A 25,715-nucleotide genomic window follows, 5' to 3' on the forward strand; every position below is an offset into this window, starting at 1 on the left:
TCCAAATAAATTTTCTATAGGATAAGTCTGCTGGAGGCTAATTCTATTGGTCTTTGTTTGTTTGAAAATTTCTTTATTTTACTTTGATATCTGAATGATAATTTCCTAGGAGGATATTTCTAATTATTTTCTTTCAGCCTAAGTAAAATGCAGTTCTACAGTTTTCTGGATTCTAATATTGCTATTAAGAACTCTACTATCAGTTTAACCACAGTTCCTTCTTTTCTTTGACTACTTTTAAGATTTTCTCTTTGTCTTTGATTGCACATAGCTTCACTATAATGTGTCAAGCTGTCAATTTCTTTTTTTTAAGATGAAAATTACTCCTAATTTAAAACCTTTTAAAATTCTATTATTCTATTGTATTTTAAAAAACTGTATTACTTTAAAATAATTAAATTAGAAACCACTGGATTAAAACAAGAGTTTTCAAGATGATTTAAAAAAAAAAAAAAGCTACATACAGACACACAGTGCCTGGGGCTGGAGGTTAAAGTTAATTTACCAGGTAAAATCTGGCTTTTATTAAACTACAGCTGTAGGGTTTAAGGTTTTAATCATATTCTCTGAGCTGCCAGAAACAAAGAGAGATCACAACTGGTTCAAACCAAGATAAGTTACTCTGGAATGAGGCAATGAAGCAAATGGCCAGGAGGGGTCAGGAGGAAGAAAAACAATGAGAGGCTTATGATTCCTTTGGCATGCTAATTCAGCAATGATACATTTTCTGATGATACAGACCAACACTTGCTGAAGAATCTTGAAATAATCTTGTGAGGTAGCCCACTTCACTCTGTGGTCAGTTTTCTTCGTATTTCCAAGTGGTGCTGGGCTGACTTGCAGAATGTGGGGACATCAGAGTTGTCTTCTTTTGCCAGGGCTGCTATGACAGATACTACACAATGGGTTGGCTTAAACAACAAGCACTATTGTCTCACAGCTTTGAAGAGGAGAAGTCCACAATCAAGATGTCGGCAAGGCCATGCTTTCTCCTGCAGTCTGTAGAGTTCCATTCAGTGATCTTGGGCATGCTGTCATCTAAGTTTCATTTTACTTATAAAAGTTTAACTCTTGGCAACCTCTTGCTTCCTGTGGCCCTCCTGTAAGTGTTCTAGATGTCCATTATGATTCCAGGAATACCACTTAGTTCATTCCAATCTCTTCTTCCAGCCCATTCATTTTTCTAGTGGAGGAGCCACATGTAAAAAGCCTCTGCGCCTCCATTTTGCACCTGTGCTCTCCATGTCAATTTCTTTTTATTTATCCTTTTCTTGAATTCTGAGACTGATGTTTCATTCATTTCAGGAAATTTCAGTTCTCTTCAACTCTGATCTCACTTCATTTTCTCTCTCCCTTTTCCTGAGAATTTAATTAAATATGAGACACAGTCACTGTATTCTCTTTTTATATTTTCTTTTTAATTTTCCATCCTTTTGTCTCTCTGGGCTTCAACCAGCTAGTTTATTTTGACCTATCTTCCAGCTCATAAATCTCTAATAATTTGTGTTTAATATATTTTTAAGCCCATCCATTGAGTTCTTAACTTTGGTTACTGTATTTTTCATGCCTCTAATTCTTAGTTTTCTTTTTCAAATGTCACTTTCTAGTTCTTTGCTAATTAAAAAAAATTAGCTTTATGTCTATGAACATAGTGTGGGGAGGATAAAGAAGATGAGAGAGATTTATTGCTGGCATCTGCAGGACTCTGGTTCCTATCCCCAGACCAACCTTGCAGAAAATACAGAGTTCCCAATATACTGCACCCCCTTCAGACACTTAGTTTTTCTTATTATTAACACTTTCCATAAGTGTGGTATCTTTTTACAATTGATGAAACAATACGTTATAACTATATTATTGACTATACTCCATAGTTTACATTAGGTCAATGTTCGTGTTGTACAGTTCTATGTTTGTTTTAAAAAAAATAATTTCAGTGACATACACACAGCCTAAAATTTCCCCTTTAGCTACATTCAAATATTTAATTCAGTGGTGTTAACTACACTCAGTATTGTGCTACTATCACCCATCCATTTCCAAAACTCTCCCATTATCCAAAACATAAACTCTGTCTGAATTAAGCATTAACTCTGCATTCCATACCCCCACCCCAGTGTCTGGTAACCTGTATTCTAGCATATGACTCTAGGAACTTGCTTATTCTAATTATTTCATATCAGTGAGCTCATACAGTATTTGACCTTTTGTGTCTGGCTTATTTTACTCAACATGATGTCTTCAAGGTTCATCCAAGGTTCATCCATGTTGTTGTAGTATGTATCAAAATCTCATTCCTTTTTATGGCTGACTAGTATTCCATTGTAGGTATACACCACATTTTGTTTATTTATTTGTTGACAGACACCCGTGTTGCTTCTATCTTTTGGCAATTGTGAATAATGTTGCTATGGATATCAGTGTGTAAATATCTGTTCAAATCTCTGCTTTCAATTCTTTGGGGATTATACCTAGAAGTGGGATTACCAGGTCATATGGAAATTCTATACTTAACTTGCTGAAAAACCACCAAAGTGTCTTCCACAGTGGATGCACCACTTTACATTCCCACCAAAAATGAACGAGTGTTCCTATTTCTCCACATCCTCTCCAACAACTGTAATTCACTATTTAAAAAGCAGTCATTCTAGTGGTTGTGAAATGAGATCTCATTGTGATTTTGACTTGCATTTCCATAATGGTTAGTGAGGTTGAGCATCTTTTCATGTGCTTTTTGGCCATTTGTAGGTCTTCTCTGGAGAAATGACTATTCAAGTCTTATGCCCATTTTCTAACTGGGTTGTCTTTTTCTTGTTAAGTTGTAGGATTTCTTTACCTATTCTGGGTATTAAACCCTCATCAGTTATGTGGTTTCCAAATAGTTTCTCTCATCCTGTTGGTTGTATTTTTACTTTCATTATGAAATCCTCTGATGTACAAAAGTTTTTAATTTTGATGAGGTTTCATTTATCTATTTTTTTCTTTTGTTGTTCATGTTTTTGGTGTAAAGTCTAAGAAACCATTGCCTAACACAAGGCACAGATGTTTCCCTACATTTTCTTCTAAGAGTTTTATAGCTTGGGTTCTTATATTTAGGTTTTTGATGTATTCTGAGTTAACTTTTGTGTATGCTGTGAGGTAGGGAGCCTTTTTTTTTTTTTTGCATATGGAAATCCAGTTTTCCAAACACTGCTTTTTGAAGAGACTATTCTTTCCCCATTGATTGGTTTTGGCATCCCAGTCAAAAATCAATTGGCCATGGATGAAAGGGTTTATTTCTAAACTCTCAATTTGATTCCATTGGTCTATACGTATGACCTTGTGCAAGTATCATGATATTTTGATTACCGTAGCTTTGCAATAAGTTTTAAAATTAGGCAGTGTGAGTCCTTGAAAATCATTCTTCTTTTAAAAGATGGTTTTGGCTATGGGGCCCCTTAACCCTCACATATAAATTTCATGATTGCCTTTCCATTTCTGCAAAGAAGGCTTTTGGAATTTTGATTGGGATGGTGTTGATTCTGTAACAATATTGATTTGTAACAATATTTAGTCTTGCAATCCGTGAAAAAATAATATCCTTCTGTTTAGTTAGGTCTTCTTTGCTTTCTTTTAGCAATTTTTATAGTTTTCCATGAATAAGTTATTTACATCCTTGGTTAAATTTATTCTTAGATATTTGATTCTTTTAGTTGCTATTTGTAAATGGATTTTTTCATTTCCTCTTCAAATTGTTTACTACTAGTGTGTAGAAACACAACTGATTTTTGAGTGTTGTTCTTGTACCCTGCCACTTTAATGAATTTTTTTAGTAACTCTAGTAGCTTTATTGTGTGTTTTTCAGGGTTTTCTATATATAAGATCATGTCTTCTGCAAACAGGGTAAGTTTTATTTCTTCTTTTCCAATTTAGATGTCTTTTATTCCTTTATCTTGCTTAATTGCTCTGGCTATAACTTCCAGTACAGGGGTGAATAACAGTGGTGACAGTGGGCATCTCTGTCTTTATCCTGATCTTAGAGGGAAAGCTTTCACCATTGAGAATGATGTAAGCTGTGGGTTGTTCATATATGCCTGTTATAATATCTTGTATTCCTGTTTTCTGTTTTTATCAAGAAGGGGTGGCTGAATATTGTGAAATGCCTTTTCTGCATCAATTGAGATGATCATATGGCTGTGTCCCTTTGTTCTGTTAATATGGCTGCATTACATTAATATTCTTATGAATGACCATAGCATGGATAAATCTCACTAGATCATGGTGTATAATTCTTTAAATATGCTGTTGGATTCTGTTTGCTAGTATCTTGTAGAGGATTTTTGCCTCTATATTTCTAAGGAATATTGGTCTATAATTTTCTTTTCTTGTGGTATCTTTCATCTGGCTTTGTTATTAGGGTGATGTTGGCTTCATAGATTAAGTTAGGAAATGTTCCCTCCTCTTCCATTTAGAGGAGCATTTGAGTAGGACAAGTATTAATCATTCTTGAAATATTTGGTAAAATTCACCAGTGAAACAATCTGTCCTGAGCTTTTCTTCGTTGGGAGGTTTCTGATTACTAATCCAATATTTACACTTGTTCTTGGTCTGCTGAGACATTCTATATTTTCTTCAGTCAGTGTAGGTAGTCTGTGTTTCTAGGAATTTGCCCATTTAATCCAGGTTATCTAACTTGTTGGCATACAGTTGTTCATAGTATCCTCTTATGATCTTTTTTTATTTCTGTGGGGTCAGAAGTAATGTCCCCCATTTCATTTTTCATTTTAGTTTTTTGTGTTCTCTTTTTTCCCTTGTCAGTCTTGCTAAGGGTTTTTGGATTTTACTGATTTTTTCTAAGAACCAACTTTTGGTTTCACTGCTTCTATATATTTTTTGGTTCTCTGTTTCATTTATCTCTGCCCTAATCTTTATTTCCTTCCTTCTGCTCACCTTGGGTTTAGTTTGAGCCTCTTTTTCTAGACCCTCCAGTTGTGAGGTTAGGTCTCGGATTTGAGATCATTCTTCTTTTATAATGTAAGTATTTAGAGCTATAAATCTCCCTCTCAGCACTGCCTTTGCTGTTCTCATAAGTTTTGGTATGTTGTGTTTTCATTTTCCTCAAGATATTTCCCAGTTTCACTTGGTTGTTTCATGAGAATATTGTTAAATTTCCACATATTTTTGAATTTTCCTGTTCTTGTTACTGATTTCTGGCTTCACTCCATTATGGTAAAAGAAGATACATTGCATGATTTCAATATTTTTTAATATTGAGACTTGTTTTGTGATCTAACACGACTATCCTGGAGAATGATACATTTGCACTAGAGAAGAATATGTATTCTGCTGCTGTTAGGTAAAAGTGTTCTACATGTGTCTGTTAGGTTCACTTGGTTTAGAGTATTGTTCAAGACTTCTATATCCTCATTCACCTTCTGTCCAGATATTCTATCACTGAAAGTGGTATATTGAAGTCTTCCTCTACTAATGTAAAACCAATCTATCAATATTTGCTTCATATATTTTGGAGCTTTGCTGTTAGTTTTTTTTTTGTGTGTGTGTGTGTGTGTGTGTATATATATTTATAATTATGTCTTCTTGGTGAATTGACTCTTTTTCTGTATGTAGTGACCAATCTATCAATATTTGCTTCATATATTTTGGGGCTTTGCTGTTAGTTTTGTGTATACATGCATATATATGTGTGTGTGTTTTTATAATTATGTCTTCTTAGTGAATTGACTCTTTTTCAGTGTATAGTGACCTTCTTTGTCCCTTATAACTTTTTTTTACTTAGTCTATTTTATACCATATTTGTATAGGTACCCCAGCTCTCTTTGGGTTACTATTTACAGGGTATATAAGATTTTTCCATTCTTTCACTTTCAACCTATTTGTGTCTTTTAATTTAAGGTGGGTTTCTTGTAAACATCATATTGTTGGGTCACACTTTTTTTTTTTTAATCCATTCTGCCACCATTGCCTTTTGGCTGAAGAGTTTAATTCATTTCCATTAAAGTAACTAGCGATAATGCCAGACTTTCTTCTGCCATTTTCTATTTGGTCTTTGTAATTCTTATACCTTTTTTGTCCCTCAGTTCTTCCATTAATGCTTACTTTCATATTTATTTGATTTTTGTTGTTGTTGTACCCTTTTGAGTCCTTTCTCACTTCTTTCTGTATGTTTTTCCTAAATTTTATTTGTGGTTACCATGGTGCTTAAATTTAACATTATAAATCCATAACAATTATGTTTGATCTGACACCAACTGTGGTAGTTTGGAGCTGTTTTGTACCCCAGAAAAAGTCATGTTCTTTTAATCCATTCTTGTGGGTACAGATCTATTATGAGTGGGACCTTTTTGTTAGGTTGTTTCAGTTGAGATGTGATCCAGCCCGTTAAAGGTGGGCCTTAGTCCTTTTCTGGAGTCCTTTTTGAGAGGATAAAAGGCAGAGACTTTGGAAGAGAGCAGAGAGAGAGAAACACCCCGGAGATGCTAGGTGAGAAGCCACAGATGCTCACAGAGAAAGCCACTGGAATCAGAAGCTGAAAGCAATGAAACCTGGGAGCAAAGGACCAGCAGACATCAGCCATGTGCCTTGCTACCTGACAGAGGAACCCCAGACGCCAGCAGCCTTTCTTCATAGAAGGTACCCTCTTGTTAATGCCTTAATTTGGACTTTTTCAAGGCCTTATAATTGTAACAATGGGTAACTTAATAAATCCCCATTTTTAAAAGCCAACCCACTTCTGGTATATTGCATTCTGGCAGCTTTAGCAAACTGAAACACTAACTTAACTTCAATAGCATATACTTACACTATTAACCATATATTTATCATTACTTTTGATACAATTGAATTTCAGAACTTATAAGAAGTAAAATGTGGAGTTACATACCAAAAATACAATACAATAATGCTGCCATTTATAGTTACCCATATGATTACCTTTACCATTTTTTATGCTGCTTTGATCCACTATCTAGTGATCTTTCCTTTCAGTCTGAAGAACTCCCTCTAGAACTGCTTGCAGGGCTAGTGGTGGCGAACTCCCTCATTTTTTATTTATCTGGGAATGTTTTCATCTCTCCCTCATTTTCAAAAGACCGTCTTTCCAGATATAAAATTCTTGGTTGGTAATTGTTTTCTTTCAGAACTTTAAAGATTTCATCCTGCTGCCTCCTTTCCTCTATGGTTTCTGAGGAGAAACTGGGAATTAATCTTACTGGGACTCCCTTGTGTATAACATGTTGCTTTTTCTCTTGCAGACTTCAGAACCCTCTCCTCGTCCTTGGCATTCGATTGTCTGACCACTGTGTGTCTAGACACGGTTCTCTTCTAGTTTAGCCTGTTTGGGGTTCACTGGGATTCTTGAGTATGTACATTAATGCCTTCTGTTAAATTTCGGAAGTTTTCTGCCATTATTTCTTTGAATTTTATTTCTGTTCCCTTCTATATTTATTTTACTTCTGGAATTCCCATAATGCATATATATTCACATGCTTGATGCTGTCCCACAGGTGTCTTTGGCTCTGTTCACCTTTTTTTCCCCATTCTTTTTCTTTCTGCTCTCAGCCTAATCATTACAGTTTGTTTGTCTTTGAGTTCAACCAATTCTTTCTTCTACCAACTCCAATCTGCTGGTTAAACCCTCTAGAGAACTTTTCATTTCCATGACCGTGGTCTTTAATTCCAGTATTTTTGTTTGGTTCCTTTCTAAAATTTCTACATATTAATTGAGATTTTCATACTACTTATTCATTGTTTTCCTGATAACCTTTAGTTCTTTCTCTCTGTTTGCCTTTATCTCCTTAAGTATAGCAAGGATCTTTCTTTCAAGTCTTTGTCTAGCATACCCAAAGCTGGCCTTACTTGTGGATAGTTTCTGGATTTTTATCTTGTTTCTCTAGATGGGTCATCATTTCCTGTTTCTTTGTTTGTCTTTAAATCTTTTCTTGCACACTGTACATTTTAATATTTAAAGTGTTAACTGTGGAATTTAGCTCCTGAGCTGTCTGTTTCTTAAGTTTTTATCAAGTTAGTGACATGAAAGAGATTTCTGTAAATGCGAGGAATTAACCAATACAAACAAACCAATATAAAAACTACCTTTCACAGTCTTGGCAAATTGGCTCTGTGTTGGCTAGTGCACTCCCTCAGACTTTAACCCTCCTATCAAGAAGATCAGCCCAAGGTGAACATAAAGTGCAGAGTTACCTCTGCCTTTTCTGAGCCTGCATCTTGTCCTGGACCTGTGATTGCTCATGGCCTTAGAAATTCCCCTGCTTGTAAGAATTCAAATGCACTCTCTATTCCCTATGAAATAAACTTTCTTTCCCTCCCAGGTGTTCTATAATAAGATTTAAAGCAAACAATCCTCTGCCCCAGAATTCTTTGACTTAATTGTTTCTTACAATACTTTAACTATCTGCAAGTGCTTTTGCCAGCAGGGCAAGTGTCCAAGTGTCCCGGTTCAATCTTTTAGGCTGCCACCCAATTGATTCATACCTGACCTACAGGCACCCCAGTACAGGAATAGTGGTTATTCTGCTCCCACCAGAAGAAGGCCAAGGACCCACAGTAGGAGCACAGCTTGCTTTACACCATGCTGGAGAGAGAGTGGGGGTGTGGCCAATAAGGGCACCAGGACCTTCTCCTACTGTGCTTAAAGCTGATTTTTCTTCATTTTGCACTTGTCCAGTTATTACAACACTTTAAATGTTTCCTGGAATTTTCAGGAAGATGGCTTTGCCACTTTTTGCTAGTTGTTCAAAGATGCTTGAGGAACAGCACCTTGGAGCATGCTATGCTACCCTCTTTGTCAACCCCTATTAATTTTTTAATCTTATTTTCAAGCTTGCCTTTTATTTTTAAATCATGTTAAAGTTATTTTATCTTCTGTATCTTATAATTAAATTATTTTAAGTCTTTGCTTGTGTGAGTCAGATTATTTCTGCTGTCTCTTGCTCATGGTGTCTTTGCATTTTTGTGATGGGAGAAGTGGTTGCGAATTTTTTATTGTAAGTTCATATTCCTTAGAACTTTACATCTGTGGAAAATCTCTGTGCTAGGGTTAAACTTGTACTCTTCTGGAAAGGATACATATTTGTGTTTTAAATTGTCTGGTATCTCTACCAAACTGGGACCGTTTGAAGTTCAATTCTAAACCTGAGATTTTAGATGCCATGGAGTGAATTTAGGTCCTAAATCTTCATGAAGTGTGGTTTGTGATTATGGATTTTCAAAGGAGAATTTTTCCCTTCTCTCTAGTCTCATGGTCAAAGACAAGTTTCTTTGTTATCCCCTTTTCATTCTTCTTTTCATAACGCTTAACTTCTGTTTATAGTTATCTCTTGTTAGACTTTCCAATTAGGCTAAATTTGGCTTTAACTTCTGCCTTCAACACCCTATGAAGCCATTTGAATAACAGCTCAAAATTACTAGTGTTTAACAAATACTCTCACTGTGAAAGCTAACTTTACCTCTCCCTAATTTTCTAGAATTCTTCCTTTCACTTTGTTGTAGCTTTTATATATTCTTTACCTTCTTGTCATCTCAGCAGTACATTCATAAAGATGGTTTTTGTGTTTATCAGACATTTTTAGTTTTTTTCATTGAGAAAGTCATTGAGGGACTCTGGTCTGACATTACGCTAGAAAAAAGAAGGCTATTTATTCATTCATTCAATAAACACTTATTGGGTGCTTACTAAAAGCCAGACACTATGCTGGTCAAGTGAGAATAAAGAGATAAAAAGACAAGCTTTCTGTGATCAAGAAGCTTATAGATAGTAAACTAGTCGATGCAATAAAATGTGTTATGATATAAGTCCACATAAGTTAGAGAATGGTAGGCAGCAACAGCAAGGAAAGACTTTATAGAGTATATGACAATTCAAATAAATAAATACATAATAGATGTCTATTGTATGGCTGGCACTGTTTTAAGTGCTGGGAACTAGCATCCCAGGAGGGAAAAAGACTGAACAAGTAACAGGATGAGGGTTACAAAATGTGAAATACATAGTGCTATGTGAGAAAGCGAATTTAACCTAATTTAATGGGCAAATAAAAGCCTCCCTGAAGAAGTAACATGAAATAAAATTTGTAGATTGACAAAGCGTTAGGCAGAAAATGGATGAAAGAACATTCCAGAAATAAGAAACATTAAAACAAAGAAAGAGAATTATTAGACAGCATATGTTAATTAGAGAAAGGAACTACAAAATTCAAGTGCAGAAAGACTTAACATGAAGCTGGTGAAGTAGCAGGAGTTAGACTCTGTAGGACCTTACAGATCATGCTAAAGCTACTGTATTTTATCTTGGAGATAATAGGGAGACATTGAAAAAGTTATTTCAGAAAAATACAACTTTCAGTATGGAGTATGGCTTAAAGAGAGGCATTTTAGAAGACTATTTGAGTAGTCAGTCTATGAGATAAACACCTAAAATAAAGCAGTATCAGAAGGAATGGAGGGGAGAGCAGGATGGGAAAAAGATATTTTAAAAATTTTTTAAAAGTTATTTCATGCCTTCCTAACTACTTCTTCCCTACTAGTCTATAAGCCAATTGTTTCTGACTTGTGGACCATGATTTTTGTAGCAATCTTTAAATTCTATGTTCATTAAGTATTGTCTTTAAACTAAGTTAATAATAGATCCTGCACATATGTAATATGCACTAATTCTCAAATACTCAAGATTAACATAAGTCAATTTAAAAATATTAGTGAATTCTTAGTTTTTCATCAATATGTGTTTTCTTAATAGATATTAAAACAACAACTATTTTCACGTGGCACTTCTGTGAAGTTTTTACACAAAAAATAGGTCTTAAATACTTTGTGATGTTGGTGCCATTTTTGTAATTACCTAAAGAGTAGGGATCTTGTTCTTTTCTTATTTTATACCTTCCATACCAAGTGCACCACTCTGTCTAAAGAAGTTACTTAATAAATTCCTGATGAATATATAAATAGCCCCAAACCTACCTTATCTGCCAATAATAATCTTGTAAAGATTTTCTGGACAGCTGATTTATTTCTGAATTTTCATTTGCTAATTTGGTAGCATCAGTCAGTGCTTTAAGCTATAACAAAGAAAACAGCTCTTTTCATCCATCTGTTACCATCATCCCAACTCACCGGTAGATCTAGATGTGTACAACAGAGCAGAAGGATATAACTTTTTGTGTATTGCTACCTTGTCTTCCAAAATATATTTCATGTAAGGACCTTGGGGCAGAACTGAGGAAAGCTCTCAATATCTGAATAAGCAATAAATACCCTAATTTGAATATATTAGGCAATCAGTTCATCAATTACTATAAAGAAATGCCAGCAGATCAAGATGGTAGATTGAGCATGGGTATCCATCTTAACTGCTATCTAAAATCCCATGGATATGGAAAAGATTTCTACTATCTCTCTGTCTTCATCTATTTCCAGAGACATTATCACATCCATATCTATATAACTGTATGTATACCTATGTCTACATCTGTATCTCTCTGTAAAAGAATAAATGCATAACCTAAGAAAACAAGAAAAAAATAAAATCAAGAGAAGTAGATAAACTGCAGAAGGTATGAAACAAAGTAATATCCAGAGAGAAATAAAACTGGAGGAAACTGTATCTTAATACATATAGAGGACAAATGTGTTGCATAGGTGGGGTCAGTTCGTGGAAACTCTAAGCCTAGAGTCAATGGATATAAACTTTACTGGAAGACATTAGGGAGGACCTAAACAAATGGGAAGACATACTGTATTCATGAATAAGGAAAATCAATTTTATAAAGATAAAAATTCTTTCAAAATTAATATAACAATATGCAATCCCAATCAAAATGATAATAGGATTTCAAAAACAGAAGTTGACATATGGAGGCTCAAATCTATAAGAATAGCCAAAAATATCCTTGAAAAGAACAATAATGAGAGAGCCCTTGTTCTCATACATATCATAATTTAATAATTAAATACAGTGATTTAATGAGGGCAGGACTAGGCCAATATACACCAACACTGGCAGAATACTCCACTATCTGGTGGAATAGATAGTCCTTAAACAAATCTATGTAAATATTTGAATCTGGTTTTGGATAAAGATAGCATGTAAATCAATAGGGAAATGATGATGTTTGGGTAATAAACTAATCATTAAGGGGAAGAAGTTGAGTTGAAACCTGACCTCACACAAGACACAAATATAAACTCTAGACAGAATAAAAGGCTAGAAATTACTAATTATATATATATATAAGTTACATATATACACACACATATATTATATATGTAATAGAGGAATATATGGAACAGTATCTTTAAAACTTGGATTTGGAAAACAGTATTGGTTGCCTGTGCAACAATACTTGGATTTTTAAGTATTTCAACAACACTTTAAGTATAAAGAAGTATTAATACATTTTAAAAAAGCATTGCAACAATATACATTTTTCTTGGCTTGCAGAACCCCAATTTTGTGCAATTGCTCAATTGTCTCCCATGTATTTCAGAGGTAAATCTTGATTAGTCTAGCAATTTTTAGGAATTTCATTCTTCTTGCCAATGACTGGCCTTAGGCATGATCATGTGATATAATGCTAGCCAATGAGACATGTGAGGGAAACTGCTGCGGGGGGGGGGGGGGCGCTGGTGAAGGAGAGCAGGCCCTCAAAAAGAGATCCTATGCTGGTAATTTTGTCTCTTGCTGGCATGCCTTGAACTGGAACAGTCACTCTGTGACCATGTGGGGAACTAAGAAAGTCAACATGCTAAAGATGCAAGACTAGGAATACAGAAAAGCCAGAGTGGTTGATGATATTGTTGAGCCACCAAATTTACCAACTTTAATACTGCCCTAACTTGGGACTTTTGATATATGAGGTAATGCATTTTCCTTATTATTTAAAACGATTGAGATGGAGTTTTCTGTGAATTGCAACCAAGGTAATTACTGGTACACTTGGGGTAAAAGAAGGTCTTAGGAAACTTAGGAAGCAAATAGCAAATCCTCAAATACACAAGGGAAAAGACTGAAAGATTTGACCTCATAAAAATTAAAAATGTTTGCCAAAAGATATAAATATTGAAGTTAAAAAACAAGAAACAGACTAGGACAAAAATAAATAAGACATATTTTAAAGGCATACATCTTTTATGGATTTATATCCAGAACATTAAAGATAAATAAAGCAACAAAAATAAACGGGCAAATAATATCAAATACTGTCAATGGCCCTGAGAAGTGAGCTTTGTTCTATACTGCCAGTGGAAATTCAAACAGCCAAACTTTTTTTGGAAAGGCAATTCATCACTCTAACAAAATTTAAACTGCATATACCAAGCAATTTCACTTCTTGGCTATCCTACAGAAATACTCACATGTGTGCTCAAATAATTACATACAAGAGTGTTCACTGCTTTTCCGTAATCATAAAAATTCAAAAATGACCTAAGTGTCATGTATGGGAAGTGATTAAGTAAATTAAAATACAGCTATATTATGGAAAAAGCTCCAAGATACAGCATTAAATGGAAAAAGCTCCAAGATACAGCATTAAAACAAAACACAAGTTTCCAAATAATACATATGGTAAAGTCCAGTTGTTTTGGATGTTATATGGAAGTTCTTAGGGTGATAGGAGACAGCATGAAACAACATCTTTGTTAGATCAAAGGGCTTGGGCGGGGAGCAGGGAAATGAGGGGAGTGAAGGGGCCTGACGCTTACCTAAGTTAAGCTCTGTGAGGGTTAGTGGAGGGAGGAAGAGAAAGAGCACAGGCAGGTCCTGGGCTCTTGCCTTTATTTGACCCAGAGGGGAGGGCTTTCCCATGGAGACTTGGAATTGGCAGTTTTAAACTAAACACTGCAAAAAGCAGAAGTGGCAAAGGCCATTTGGAGAAACAAAGGGCAGCTTTTGTATCATTCAAGCCCTTGGAGACACAGGCCTTGCTAGTGATGGTTATGCCCAGGGCAGGGCTAACTGGGGTGGTTGCTCAAAAGAGGAACTTATGACTAAGCTAGGCAAGATGATGAGGTATAAAATATACTTTCTTTCATGCCATTATACCAGTTAATGTTAAAAACAATGAGGATATATGTGTATAGAAATACATGGAAAAAAGTTGTATTCCAAATCATGAGGTGTAGAATGAAGTTGGACTTTCACCCTTTGATACCTCTATACTGAGTCTTTTCCAGTGAGAATGTATTTGTGTATTACTTACATTTTTTTCAAAACTAGAGGAAAAACGGCAAAAGTCTATCCAGCAGACCATCCTCTCTAGTCTCTTATAATACCTGCAACATTTCTCTTTGTTCTTTGTAAAGGGAAGTTCACATTCACATAAAGGATACTGCAGTTTAAAAATTCCTTGGATGACACTGAGTCTCTCACTACTACAGCATTTCACACCAATGACTAAAAGGATACATAAATTATATCTTTAAACAAATCTATATTTTTGTAGAAGGCCAATGGAAACACTGCAACACCTAGCTGTTCCTCCTCCTCCCCTCTGCTCTTCTCTTTCAGAAAAGGAAACATACATTGCCTACCAAATTTCTCTTTTAAAAATTTACTGAGAGATTGGAGAAAATGTTTACATTCACATAAGAGAATAAACTGAAGAAAAGTAAAAATAAACTAAGAAATTACTTTTAACTCCTAAGGAATAAAAATGATAAACAAATATAAATATAATAATAATAAATATAAACATAATAATACTGAAGGATGTTGCAAATAATGATCCCCAAATGTTCTTATTTTATGCAGAGAGCCATGCTACACGAAAAACAAATCTAGAGTCTTTAAATACATTAATAGTACTATAATGAAATAAATCTGACATTGTTAGATGAGACTTTAATAATTATACATACTTTTGAGAAATTATCTGTAAAAGTATAAATCTGTAAATCAAATCACTTTTCCAATGACCTGCATCATAATTTCAGAGTTGATTTCTCCATTAATAAAAATAGTGGCCATAATTATACTGAAAGCAATATTTAGAATTTTCAATACTTGCTTTAGGAAACATCCTGACTTTGTTAATGCATGGTCATCATCTTTAAGTTCTTCCATATAATTCCTACATGAAAATTCAATCAAATGGATGAAGTCCTGTGGTTTTTGCACTTGTATTTTTAAAAACAGTTATATTAAGGGATACTTTCCAGTTTATTGGAATATGTGAGTGACTTCATCAGGCATGAATGTTTAATGGATTACCTTAATAGGTATTTAGTACAAATGTATTTATAGCTGAATGAAAACATCAAAATACCTTTTCAGGAGCAGTAGTTTACAAAATACTCATTCATCAGAAAGTGAACAGAGAGTTTCAATGAGAGGTACAAATTCATAAAAATAATCAGTGGGTACTCCTTTGATTTCTTTTCAGACTTTATGTAACCCTTTATGATATCATTAGATGACTACTTGGATTAGTTCTCCTCAGACCAAGATCCTTCATATTTGATAAGAGATTCAAGATCTCTAGTATCTTTATCAAAACAGTTCATTCAAGACTTAGAACAGCCACATGGCTCTACATTAATTAATCATTAATCATAGGAGAGTGGAAAGGCATTTCAAATAATCATTTCACATACTCTTCTGAGTCATAGAACCAAGAATACCACTGATTGGTAAACCACTTAAAAGTGCTAAATATCCTGCAAGATGTTTGAGGCTGCCTCCCTGGCCAGACAACTTCTACAATTTATTTTCAGACATACTGAAATCAAATCATTGTTACAATTGGTTAAGTATTTAAAGTGTTAAGGGAAGATGTTTTATGAGAACTTGCTTTTCCTAATAATTTTGTTTTCTCTCTCAATATTAAATATTTAGCTCTATAAATGTCACAGAAGCCATTCTTACCTTCTCATAAAGCAGTTGAGGTAACTTCTGTTGCTGCCTGCTCTGAAAGCACTCATAAAGTTGGAGCAGTCTAGCACATAATACTTGTTCTTGATTGAAAAGAGGATGATGGCTGAATTGTAAACCCACAATGTTGAGATCTAACTGGTACATTTCTTTTTGGCCTTCCATTTTGTTCCTAATAGAGCTTTCTAGATCAGGTTTTACAGCCTTTTAACAAAAAATATGTAAACAATGTTACTTTGATTCTATTTATTTTGAAATTACAAATAACTTTTCCTTATAAAAGCAACATGTTCATTGTAGGAAAACTAAAAAATACAGAAAATAAAAAAAACAATAATTTGATTCTTCTTCCTTGATATTATGGCACATAATTTGATAAGATATATTTATATCCCAGCATTTTACTCATTTTGCTATAAATTATTGCCATCTACCTCACTATTATGTGCTGGAGGAGGCTGGACTTTCAAGTTATATGCCCCTAAATAATTTTCCATAGGAATACTATGGCAAATTGTGTTTACATCTGCTGAGTCAGTAGTTCAACTAGCATAATGACCTAAGGGTCATCTGTGGGCTCGAGTTAAATGATAAACACTTATTAAAACACTGTTCCTAAGTAAATATGTTGGTGATTCCCTGGAAAATTTCTTTGAGGGGCCTGGGCCCTCTAAGCAAATGCTACCTTATAAGGAGACCACTTTTCCCAAATGAGAACTGGCTCCATTTTGACACCAGATAGCTCCCAAATTAGTTGATGCACAAAGGCCTTATATTATAAGCACTACTTCAAATTTAAGTACAAATGCTATGCTTGAATATGAGTATACTCAGTTTTTAGTGATTTAATTTGAGAGACTGGTTGTTTAGCATGTGTGACCTAATTCATGAATGCCTAGCCACTCTCAAAAAGAGCAATGACTGCTGCAGCCACCAAAAAGGAGTGCTCTGGGCCCTCTCTCTCGATCATGCCCTCTGGTCTGTGTCATCGCTGATACACCTGCTGTTACATTGACAGAATTGCTGTCCTGCCCCTGACATGGTGTGACAGACCCAAAGCTTCTCAAGGACTCAGGCTGTGGTCTGATGTCTACATCTCTACCTCCGTACTATTCCTTCTGCACTGGGTTGAAGGAAGGCAGGAGGCAGCCATAACTCTTGCTTTTGTTTTATCCATAGCTAGTAAGGATTTTCTGTATAAGGGTCAACTCAGAAGGGAGAACTTGCTCTTGATTCTACCTACTAGATGTAGTAAATTGGTAAGCTGGTTGTCAGCCAGCTAAAAACACAAAGAGAAAAAACATTTTAAGTTTTAAACACCAAATTATAAATGAACTTTTGGAAATTAAAGTTACTATGTAGAGATGCCTGTCTTGTTAAGAACCTTCAGTGCTGGTTGAATGACTGCGTTGCTTACTTGCTTTGGGTTTCTAGTGGAGTGATACAAGCCTCTGCCTTTTGATCCTGTTCTAGTCCGTACCTAGTATTTGTGGTGCTCAGAAGCTAGAAGGCGGCAACTGAGATAACAGTATCTAACAACTGTCCAGGGAAGTGAGTTTATTTAGATTGGAGAGCAAAAACTAAAGGGGGAGGTGACTGTAGGCTTTTGAAATGCTGTTACAGAGGTGAGCTACTTTGTGAGATCTTTATGGTTGAACAAGGAGTGGAAGTGATCAGGAGACAGATTTTTTTAATACAGTTTTATTGAGATATATTCACATACCCTACAATCATCCACAGTGTACAATTATTCACCATACCATCATATAGTTGTGTATTCATCACCAGAATTTTTTAACATTTTCAGTACTCCAAAAAAATTAAAATAATAAAATAAAAGTAAAAAAAAACACACAAAACATCCCATCCCCCCAACCCCCCCACCCCCTTTATTAATTTAATTGCTGTCCCCGTTTTACTGCTCATCTGTCCATACACTGGATAAAGGGAGTATGAGTTACAAGGCTTTCACAATCACACAGTCACACCATGTAAGCTATATGGTTACGTAATCATCTTCAAGAATCAAGGCTACTGGGTTGCAGTTCAACAGCCTCAAGTATTTCCTTCTAGCTATTCAAATATACTAAAAACTAAAAAGGGATATCTATATAGCACATAAGAATGCCCTCCAGAGTGACCTCTCGACTTCATTTAAAATCTCTCAGCCACTGAAACTTTTTGTTTCATTTCACTTCCCTCTTTTGGTCAAGAACATTTTCTCAATCCCATGATTCTGTGTCCAGGCTTATCCCCAGGAGTCATGTCTCACCTTGCCAGGGAGATTTATACCCTGGGAGTTAAATCCCACATGGGGGGAGGGCAGTGAGTTCACCTGCTGTGTGGGCTTAGAGATGAGGAGGGGGGCCACATCTGAGCAATAAAGACGTTCTCTGGAGAGAGTCTTAGGCATAATTACGAGTAGGTTCAGCCTCTCCCCTGCAGCAACAAGCTTCACAAGGGCACGCCCCAAGATCGAGGGCCCATCATACCAAATGTCAGTCCTCAACATTTGAGAGAACACCAGTAACAATCCAGGTGGGGAAGTCTAACATTTATACATCTTCCCCAGGGGTTCCTGCAAATATATCATTTCAGGAGGCAGATTTTAATTCAACAAGAAAACACAATAAACAATTATAACTGTCTAACACTGGAATGGATTCTCTCGGGAGGCAGTAAGCTACCTGAGACACTGGTTATGTATGAGCAGTGACTGACTCAGGATAAAGTGGACTGGAAGAACCAGATAAGTGTTTTACACCAAAAGCCAAAGATCTAGGCAACAACGAATCAAAGGCCAGGTTAAAGCACAAAGGCATCCAAGCTGGGTGGGATGTGTAAAATCTATGTAAACATAAAAGAGAAGTGCCAGAAGAGGGAGTACAGTGAAAGGCACAGTTAAATGGTCGGGCAAACTAATCAGCAAGCAGCCGTCAAACAGGACTTGGGGTAGCTGAGGTACAAGATGTTAAAGTACCTGGCAGAGACAGCAGCAAAGAGAGGACTCTGACATTTAGGCGGCTTATTATCTCTGCTTCAGTTGCCCTTAAATTTCTTTCTTTCTTGTGAGAAACCCCCAAACAGCTTTGTCTCCAAGGCTGGCTGGCAGAGTAAAAATGTGAAGAAGACAAAAGAAGAGAAAGGAAAGCAGAAGCATTTGTCTGATAAAAAAAAAATCCATCTGTTAAGGATGCTACAAAATGAATTTGAATACTCTGTTTGGAGCTTTGGCAAGGTGACTTTTACATTTATGTCTAATTCTAAGATTCCACGAAATACTGAAATTGTGTTTGGATGAAGCTAGAACAGATGTACTAGAGGAAAATTACTTATCCAACCCAGTGGTCTCCAACTTGGGATTCTAGGTGGTTACAAAGGTGTTAATAGAGATCTAGTAGCTATTTTTAGTATTTCTCCAAAAATTGTAAATTATGCCTTTACCATTTATTATGCATTTGTTTGTTCAGTCACTCAAATATTCACTCATTCATTTAACAAACTGTCACTGTTTCAAGGACCTCTCTCCCCAGGAGCAATGATTCCAAATAATTCTGTTAGAATATCTCTGTCATATCCTGAGTTTTTACTACATGCAAAATTAAGTAAAATAAAGTGTTACTAGAAAGCCTAGAAGCCATGCCACATAATATATCAAAGAACATAACATAAATACCAGTAGTTTTCCCTTCTTCTTCTTTTATTCTTTTAAATTTTTTTTTTAAAATGAAGGGGGATTTATATAGCAACTGAACTGGGGAAAACCAGAAAAGATATATTAATGTTGGGTGTGGGGGTAATGTATAAAATCTGCGTAAATGTATTTCACTCTGAACCAGTGTTCTAGTTTGCTTATGCTGCCAGAATGCAAAACACCAGAGATGGATTGGCTTTTATAAAAGGGGGTTTATTTGGTTACACAGTTACAGTCTTAAGGCCATAAAGTGTCCAAGGTAACACATCAGCAATCAGGTACTTTCACTGGAGGATGGCCAATGGTGTCCAGAAAACCTCTGTTAGCTGGGAGGGCACGTGGCTGGCGTCTGTTCCAAAGTTCTGGTTTCAAAATGGCTTTCTCCCAGGCTGTTCCTCTCTAGGCCACAGGTCCTCTTCAAAATGTCACTCTTGGTTGCTCTTGGGGCATTTGTCCTCTCTTAGCTTCTCCGGAGCAAGAGCCTGCTTCCAAAGGCTGTCTTCAAAATGTCTCTCATCTGCAGCTCCTGTGCTTTCTTCAAAGTGTCCCTCTTGGCTGTACTAGCTTGCTCCTTCTGTCTGATCTTATATAGTGCTCCAGTAATTTAATTCAGACCCACCCTAAATGGACAGGCCAAAACCTCCATGGAAATTATCCAATCAGTCATCACCCACAGTTAGGTGGGGCGCATCTCCATGGAAACACTTGAAGAATTACAATCTAATTAACATTGATAGGTCCACCCACACAAAATTACATCAAATATAATGGTGTTTGGGGGGACATAATACATTCAAACTGGCACAACCAGGATGGGGCAGAGACACTGCCAGTCTCTCATGGTGTGACAGGCAACAGGCAGAAAATAAGATCTTCTAAGATTATGCTAGCCAACTGGTGTCTGTCTTTCTAGATTAGACCAGGACCTACTGAAGTTCACAGCTACTGAAGTATTGGATCCTATTACAAATAATAGAAGCACATTCATTCAGTGTCTACTACATGCTAGTAGTAAAAAAATTGTAAAGGAAAAGCACTAATTACAGAAGGCATTTAATTACTGGAAGGGCAGAAGTAAATCACAAGTTTAAAGCATCAGAATAAAGAATAAAATCCTATAGTTATTTAGAGAGGTACTATTTCCACTTTGCACCCAGTTATAGCCATATTTCTTGTATATGAAATGGTTAAGATAAGTGAAGGGTCAATGAAATTTTTGTATATAATTCTGCTTTAAATTTTTTGCAAGTCAATGTTTATTTTTATAATTATCTCTGTCTAAATATTCTCATTAGGTTAATGGACTACTAATTTTCATGTCTTTTGGAATGCCTATAAAATTTATTTCTTTGATTATAAGTATAATATATATATATTCATTTTTGCAAATTAGAAAATAAAGAAAAGTATACAGAAGAAAATAAAAATTGTCCTATGTCCTGCTATCTAGAAATAATTAACCTTGATTTATTTTCCTGCCTTCTTATGTATACACACATATGATGCCTTCTCATGTATACACACATATGAGTTATATATGTAGTCATTCATATCTATTTTGATAAAATTAGGATCACATATGTGTATAATTTTGCATTCTGCTTTTTTGCACTTCAAATTTTATTTTGAGCATTTCCTCCTAACATTAAATATTCCTCAAAAACATAATTTTAATGGCTATTTAATATTTCATCATAATTTAGCCATTATATTACTAGGCTTAATAATATCTTTAAAGGGCAACTAACCAACAGAAAAAGACAAATTTATAATTGCTATTACAATAATTCTACCCATTATTACAAATAAACTGCTTTTGATTACCTTCTTGTAGATGGTCTTTAGTGCTGGATTTAAAATTCCCTTGCTTATGTTCAGTCTGAAATTCCATGACTGTCTAATAGGCGAAGGTAATGATATTATTTCTCCACTTTCTTCAAACCAGCACTTTCCCTATTAAAAATATTTAAGAAATATAATAATTAACAATTTCATCAAAAATAAATGGTACATGCTATTAGTGAGTAGTTTAAATCTGTGAGTATCATTCTTATTTGGTGCACTTGCCTCTTCTAGTTTAAGCAGGCGATTTTCCATTTTGTTGCAGGCCTTTTTATATGTTTCTGGCTTTCTCTGAATATAGAATCCTTCATCTTCTAAAATGCGTGGCATCATATCTTTTGGCAGTTTACGCTGGTTGACCACTTAATAACAAAACCTAGATATTACTTGAAAGTCCAAAATATTAAACTGACCAAAAAAGAAGCAAAAATGAACTGCCATATATCCTACCACTAAAATCTAGTGAAAGACCAAATATACAAACATAGTTAACCAAGTATCTTAACTCAGAGAGGGCATGAAGAGCAAATACAGAAAATTTTCTATAATTGTAGATCTTTTCAACTTTTCATCTATCTAGCACACAAGAAGCTAATACCTTGTAACATGACTCATTAATGACTTGAATATTTTACTTGAAAAGAATATTACCTGGAGAACTACTTGGCACAAAAATATCTGCCTGTTGTTTTTTGGTTTGTTCTGGATCATCTTTGTATTCAGCAGCTTTTATTTCAAGTAAATCTTGAAAAATGTCTTCTTCCTTAAAATTTTCATCTTGACTCTCAGCAAAATTTTGTAAAGTATCACCATGTGAAAAATGTTTTTGATAATTATCATTAACTGATCTCTGTTGAATGCCAAAAAGAAAAATAAGTCCCCGTGCATGTCCCCAGTGATTAACATACAGAAAAATAAAAGGTACTGGAACCTTGCTGTGAACTGTCTTTCTGATTCATGTCAGCCAGATCAAGATCTAGCTGAAACTGTTATAATGAAATTTCACTGAATCTATATAGAGGAACTTATTTAAGGTTTAGTATTACACAATATGATTCTATAGCCCTTCTTTGCAATTTGCCAATGGAAGACTGCAGAAATAGAACTATAATTCAAATATCTCCTCCTCAAGGGAAAATATTCTAAAACAATGGACTATTATATTTCAGCTACTTAGAATTCACACTGTAAGGGCATCAAGACATGCAGTCAGGCCATGTGGTCTTAAATCTGATTTTTTTTCCCATTCAGAAAGTTGAAGTTATCTGGAATAGTCACGCTATTTTCTGGAGGGCATTTTAAAAAAAAGAAAAGATAGTAAACTAGGATGGTGGTGATTATAGTGAAATTCTAAAATATGACTTTCAGAATGTACTCATCTAATTCGTAATCTACATATATTGAAAGAAAGAGAGAGAGAGGCTGTGAGTCATGCAAATAAAAATCCTTCAATCTTCAAAAACATATAGTTAGGTGTAAATTAATGAAATATAAAGAATTAACTACAGAATTCCTTTGAATGGAGAACCTGACACAGTCTAGATCAACTCTGGCAAAATTAAATAAGTAACATTGTGAAGCAGCACCTAGGTTCACATCAAGTCATCATATCATCAGCCTCTCCATCCTATCCTCATCATGAAATCAAGAAAATGTTTTATGTACAGAAATTTTTGTGGTATCTTTTTCAGAATCTAAACAAGGTATGATACTGACAGGTAGGAGCAAGATATGGGGGATCCCCACATAAAGGATCCCTTTGAAGTTTCCAATTAAACAAAATTCCAATTATAAACTCTTTGCTCCTGCTGGAACTTGCATTACCAAGCTTACTTTGACAGCACCCCTGATGTGAGTCAGGGCTTTTAACCTGCATACAGAACTAAGGTCTGCCCTGATGTCTGCATGTTCCATGCTTTCGTCTCAGACCTCAGTTCTGCTAAGTCTCTTTTATGAGCCCTTCTTAATTTGCCTCTATTTTTACTCTGAGACAGACAAGCTATGACCTTCAACAATATAAGACCCACCTCCTCTACTATTCCTTTCTTAGTCTAAGTCCAGGTGGTTTATGAAATCACCTTCTTGGTCTTAATTACGCAGCTCACAGTGGAGTAGTAACTCTGCTGGCAGCTGCTATGTGACAGTAAGTATGAGTTCAGAAGGCACCCACCTACCTCTTCATGCATAAGCCTAGAGATACACCTGAGTATGATGTGGCAGAAAAGAGATATTTCACCCCATCTCACAGGAACATGCCTGTGAGTGTGGCATAAGTGTGGTGTGATAAGCAGAAATATCTGAACAAGGTATTTGGGGCCAGGGCTCTCCCTTCTCCCAGCAGAAGGGGTCCACAACAGCAGTGGCTTTCTCCAACCTGTGATGGGGACTGTGGTTTCTCATGGGCCCCAAGATAACCCAGGGCAGGGGAGATGGCTTTCTCAGACAACTCTTTTAAACAGCTGGCATCTAAACCCGAACTTTCTCATGGCCAAGTAGCCCACTATGAAGAAAAATAAAGCAGGGTTAAGGGGAAGCAGGCTGGTTGGGGTGGAGGTGTTATTTTAGATAGGGTGTTCAGGTTTGGTATCGTTAACATTGTGTCATTTGAAAAGAGACTCAAAGGTAGTGAGGGAGAGAGCATGAGGACAGGTGAGGAGCTTTCTAAGCAGAGAAACCCGTACAAAGTCTCTGAGGCAGGAGCAGGCTGTAAGTGAGGAGCAGGAAGGAGGCCAATGTGGTGGAGTTGGGTGAGAGAGGGGGAAAGTAGTAAAAAATAAAATGAAGTCAGAGAGGTAACAACGGGGTCAGGTCATGTAGGCCTTGGAGGCCCTTGTAATGACTTTAGCTTTTATTTTGAGTGAGAAAGGAAACCATTAGAGGGTGTAGGCAAAAGAATAACCTGTATGAGATTTTAATGGGATCATTCTGAGTACTGTGCGTTGTGGAAAACAGATCACAGGGGGCACAGTGGATACAGAGGAAGGTTATGGCAATAGTCCAGATGAGAGGTTTTGGTGTTTAGACTGGGGTCGTAGCAGTGAAGGTATTGAAAAGTGGGTTGGAGTCTGGAATACTTTGAAGCCAACAGGATTTGTGATTAATTGGATATGAGGCAAGAGGGAAAAAGAAAAAGGAGGTCAAGGATAACACCGAGGTTTGACTGAGCAGTTGGAAAAATGGAGCTGTCATTTATTACTTTGATTCTGTTTATATAAAACCATGTGTGCAGGAGGCCAAGTATACAGTTGCCACATGATCCTGCAACCCCATTATTAGGTATATACTTGAAAGAATTGAAAGCAGGGACATGAATGGACATTTGCGACATTTGCTCACTGGTGTTTATGGTGGCAGTATTCACAATTTGCAATGGATGGAGGCAGCCTAAGGGTACATTGACTGATGAATGGAAAGGTGAACTGTGGTGTGTGCAAAAAAATGGAATATTGAGTGGTTGCAAGAAGGAATGAAGTTGTGAAGCATGCAACTAGGTGAATGAACCTTGAGGACAGTATGTGGAGTGAAATAAGCCAGAAATGAAAAGACTAAAATATTACAACACCTCAGTAATGTGGACTAAATATAATGTGCAAACCCTGAGAATTGAATTCGAGAGCACAGATTATCAGAGGAAGACTTATTGTAAAGGTTCCTAGATTGTAAGCTCTTACAGCAGTCACATCTAATCCTGAGTTGTTACAGTTATTTCTAAATTCTGAGATGCTGGGTTCTTTGTGTGTAACCAAGTCATTCCCTGGAACTTTGGGTACCTGCATGATATCTTAGACTCAGAGGTAGAGTTTGGCAGCTATGAATGTCAGTACTACTCCATACAGCAAATGTTAAAGAAGCTGAAAAACAGTTAAATTAGAGTTATGAATGAAGCTGATCTGGTTAGGGATAAGGCAAATCAGACCAAAGGGTAAAGGATGATATGGACTGTGTTTTAAAACTTCAACTTCTGTGTGAGATCAAAGGAAGAAATGTTTATTTGGTGCAAAATTTATATTTTCTGTATCACACTATCTAATTTAACTTGTATAGTCAGTTTATTCAAATACCATAATTACTTGGACCCTTGAATAGGGAGCGAAATCTTGTTGATTTGTATAGGTTAGTGTGACACCCAATGCATCCCAGAGTAATTTGGGCAGAGAGTTAAAAAAAGTATTTGCAAAGCCCCCTTGAGGGATTGGGGAATCCCTGATATCCTTGCAAGCACTTGGGGCTTGCCCCTATGAAGCTTGTTACTGCAAAGGAGAGGTTAAGCCTACTTATAATTGTGCCTAAGAGAAC

General features: G+C 35.8%; 1 protein-coding gene across 1 annotated transcript in view; it reads right to left on the bottom strand.

The window, feature by feature from the left end:
- Positions 1-25,715, bottom strand: part of CC2D2B (coiled-coil and C2 domain containing 2B) — a 161,469-nt gene that overhangs the window by 115,423 nt on the left and 20,331 nt on the right. Inside the window, exons 6-10 of the mRNA XM_037803884.1 lie at positions 22,071-22,269; positions 21,645-21,781; positions 21,402-21,530; positions 15,878-16,087; positions 10,975-11,072 (exon numbers count right to left, since the gene is read on the bottom strand). Coding sequence (XP_037659812.1) covers positions 10,975-11,072; positions 15,878-16,087; positions 21,402-21,530; positions 21,645-21,781; positions 22,071-22,269 — 773 coding nt within the window. The remainder of the gene's footprint in view (positions 1-10,974; positions 11,073-15,877; positions 16,088-21,401; positions 21,531-21,644; positions 21,782-22,070; positions 22,270-25,715) is intronic.

This window comes from Choloepus didactylus, chromosome 15 (assembly GCF_015220235.1).
Source record: "Choloepus didactylus isolate mChoDid1 chromosome 15, mChoDid1.pri, whole genome shotgun sequence".
In the NCBI taxonomy this organism is placed as follows: domain Eukaryota; kingdom Metazoa; phylum Chordata; class Mammalia; order Pilosa; family Megalonychidae; genus Choloepus; species Choloepus didactylus.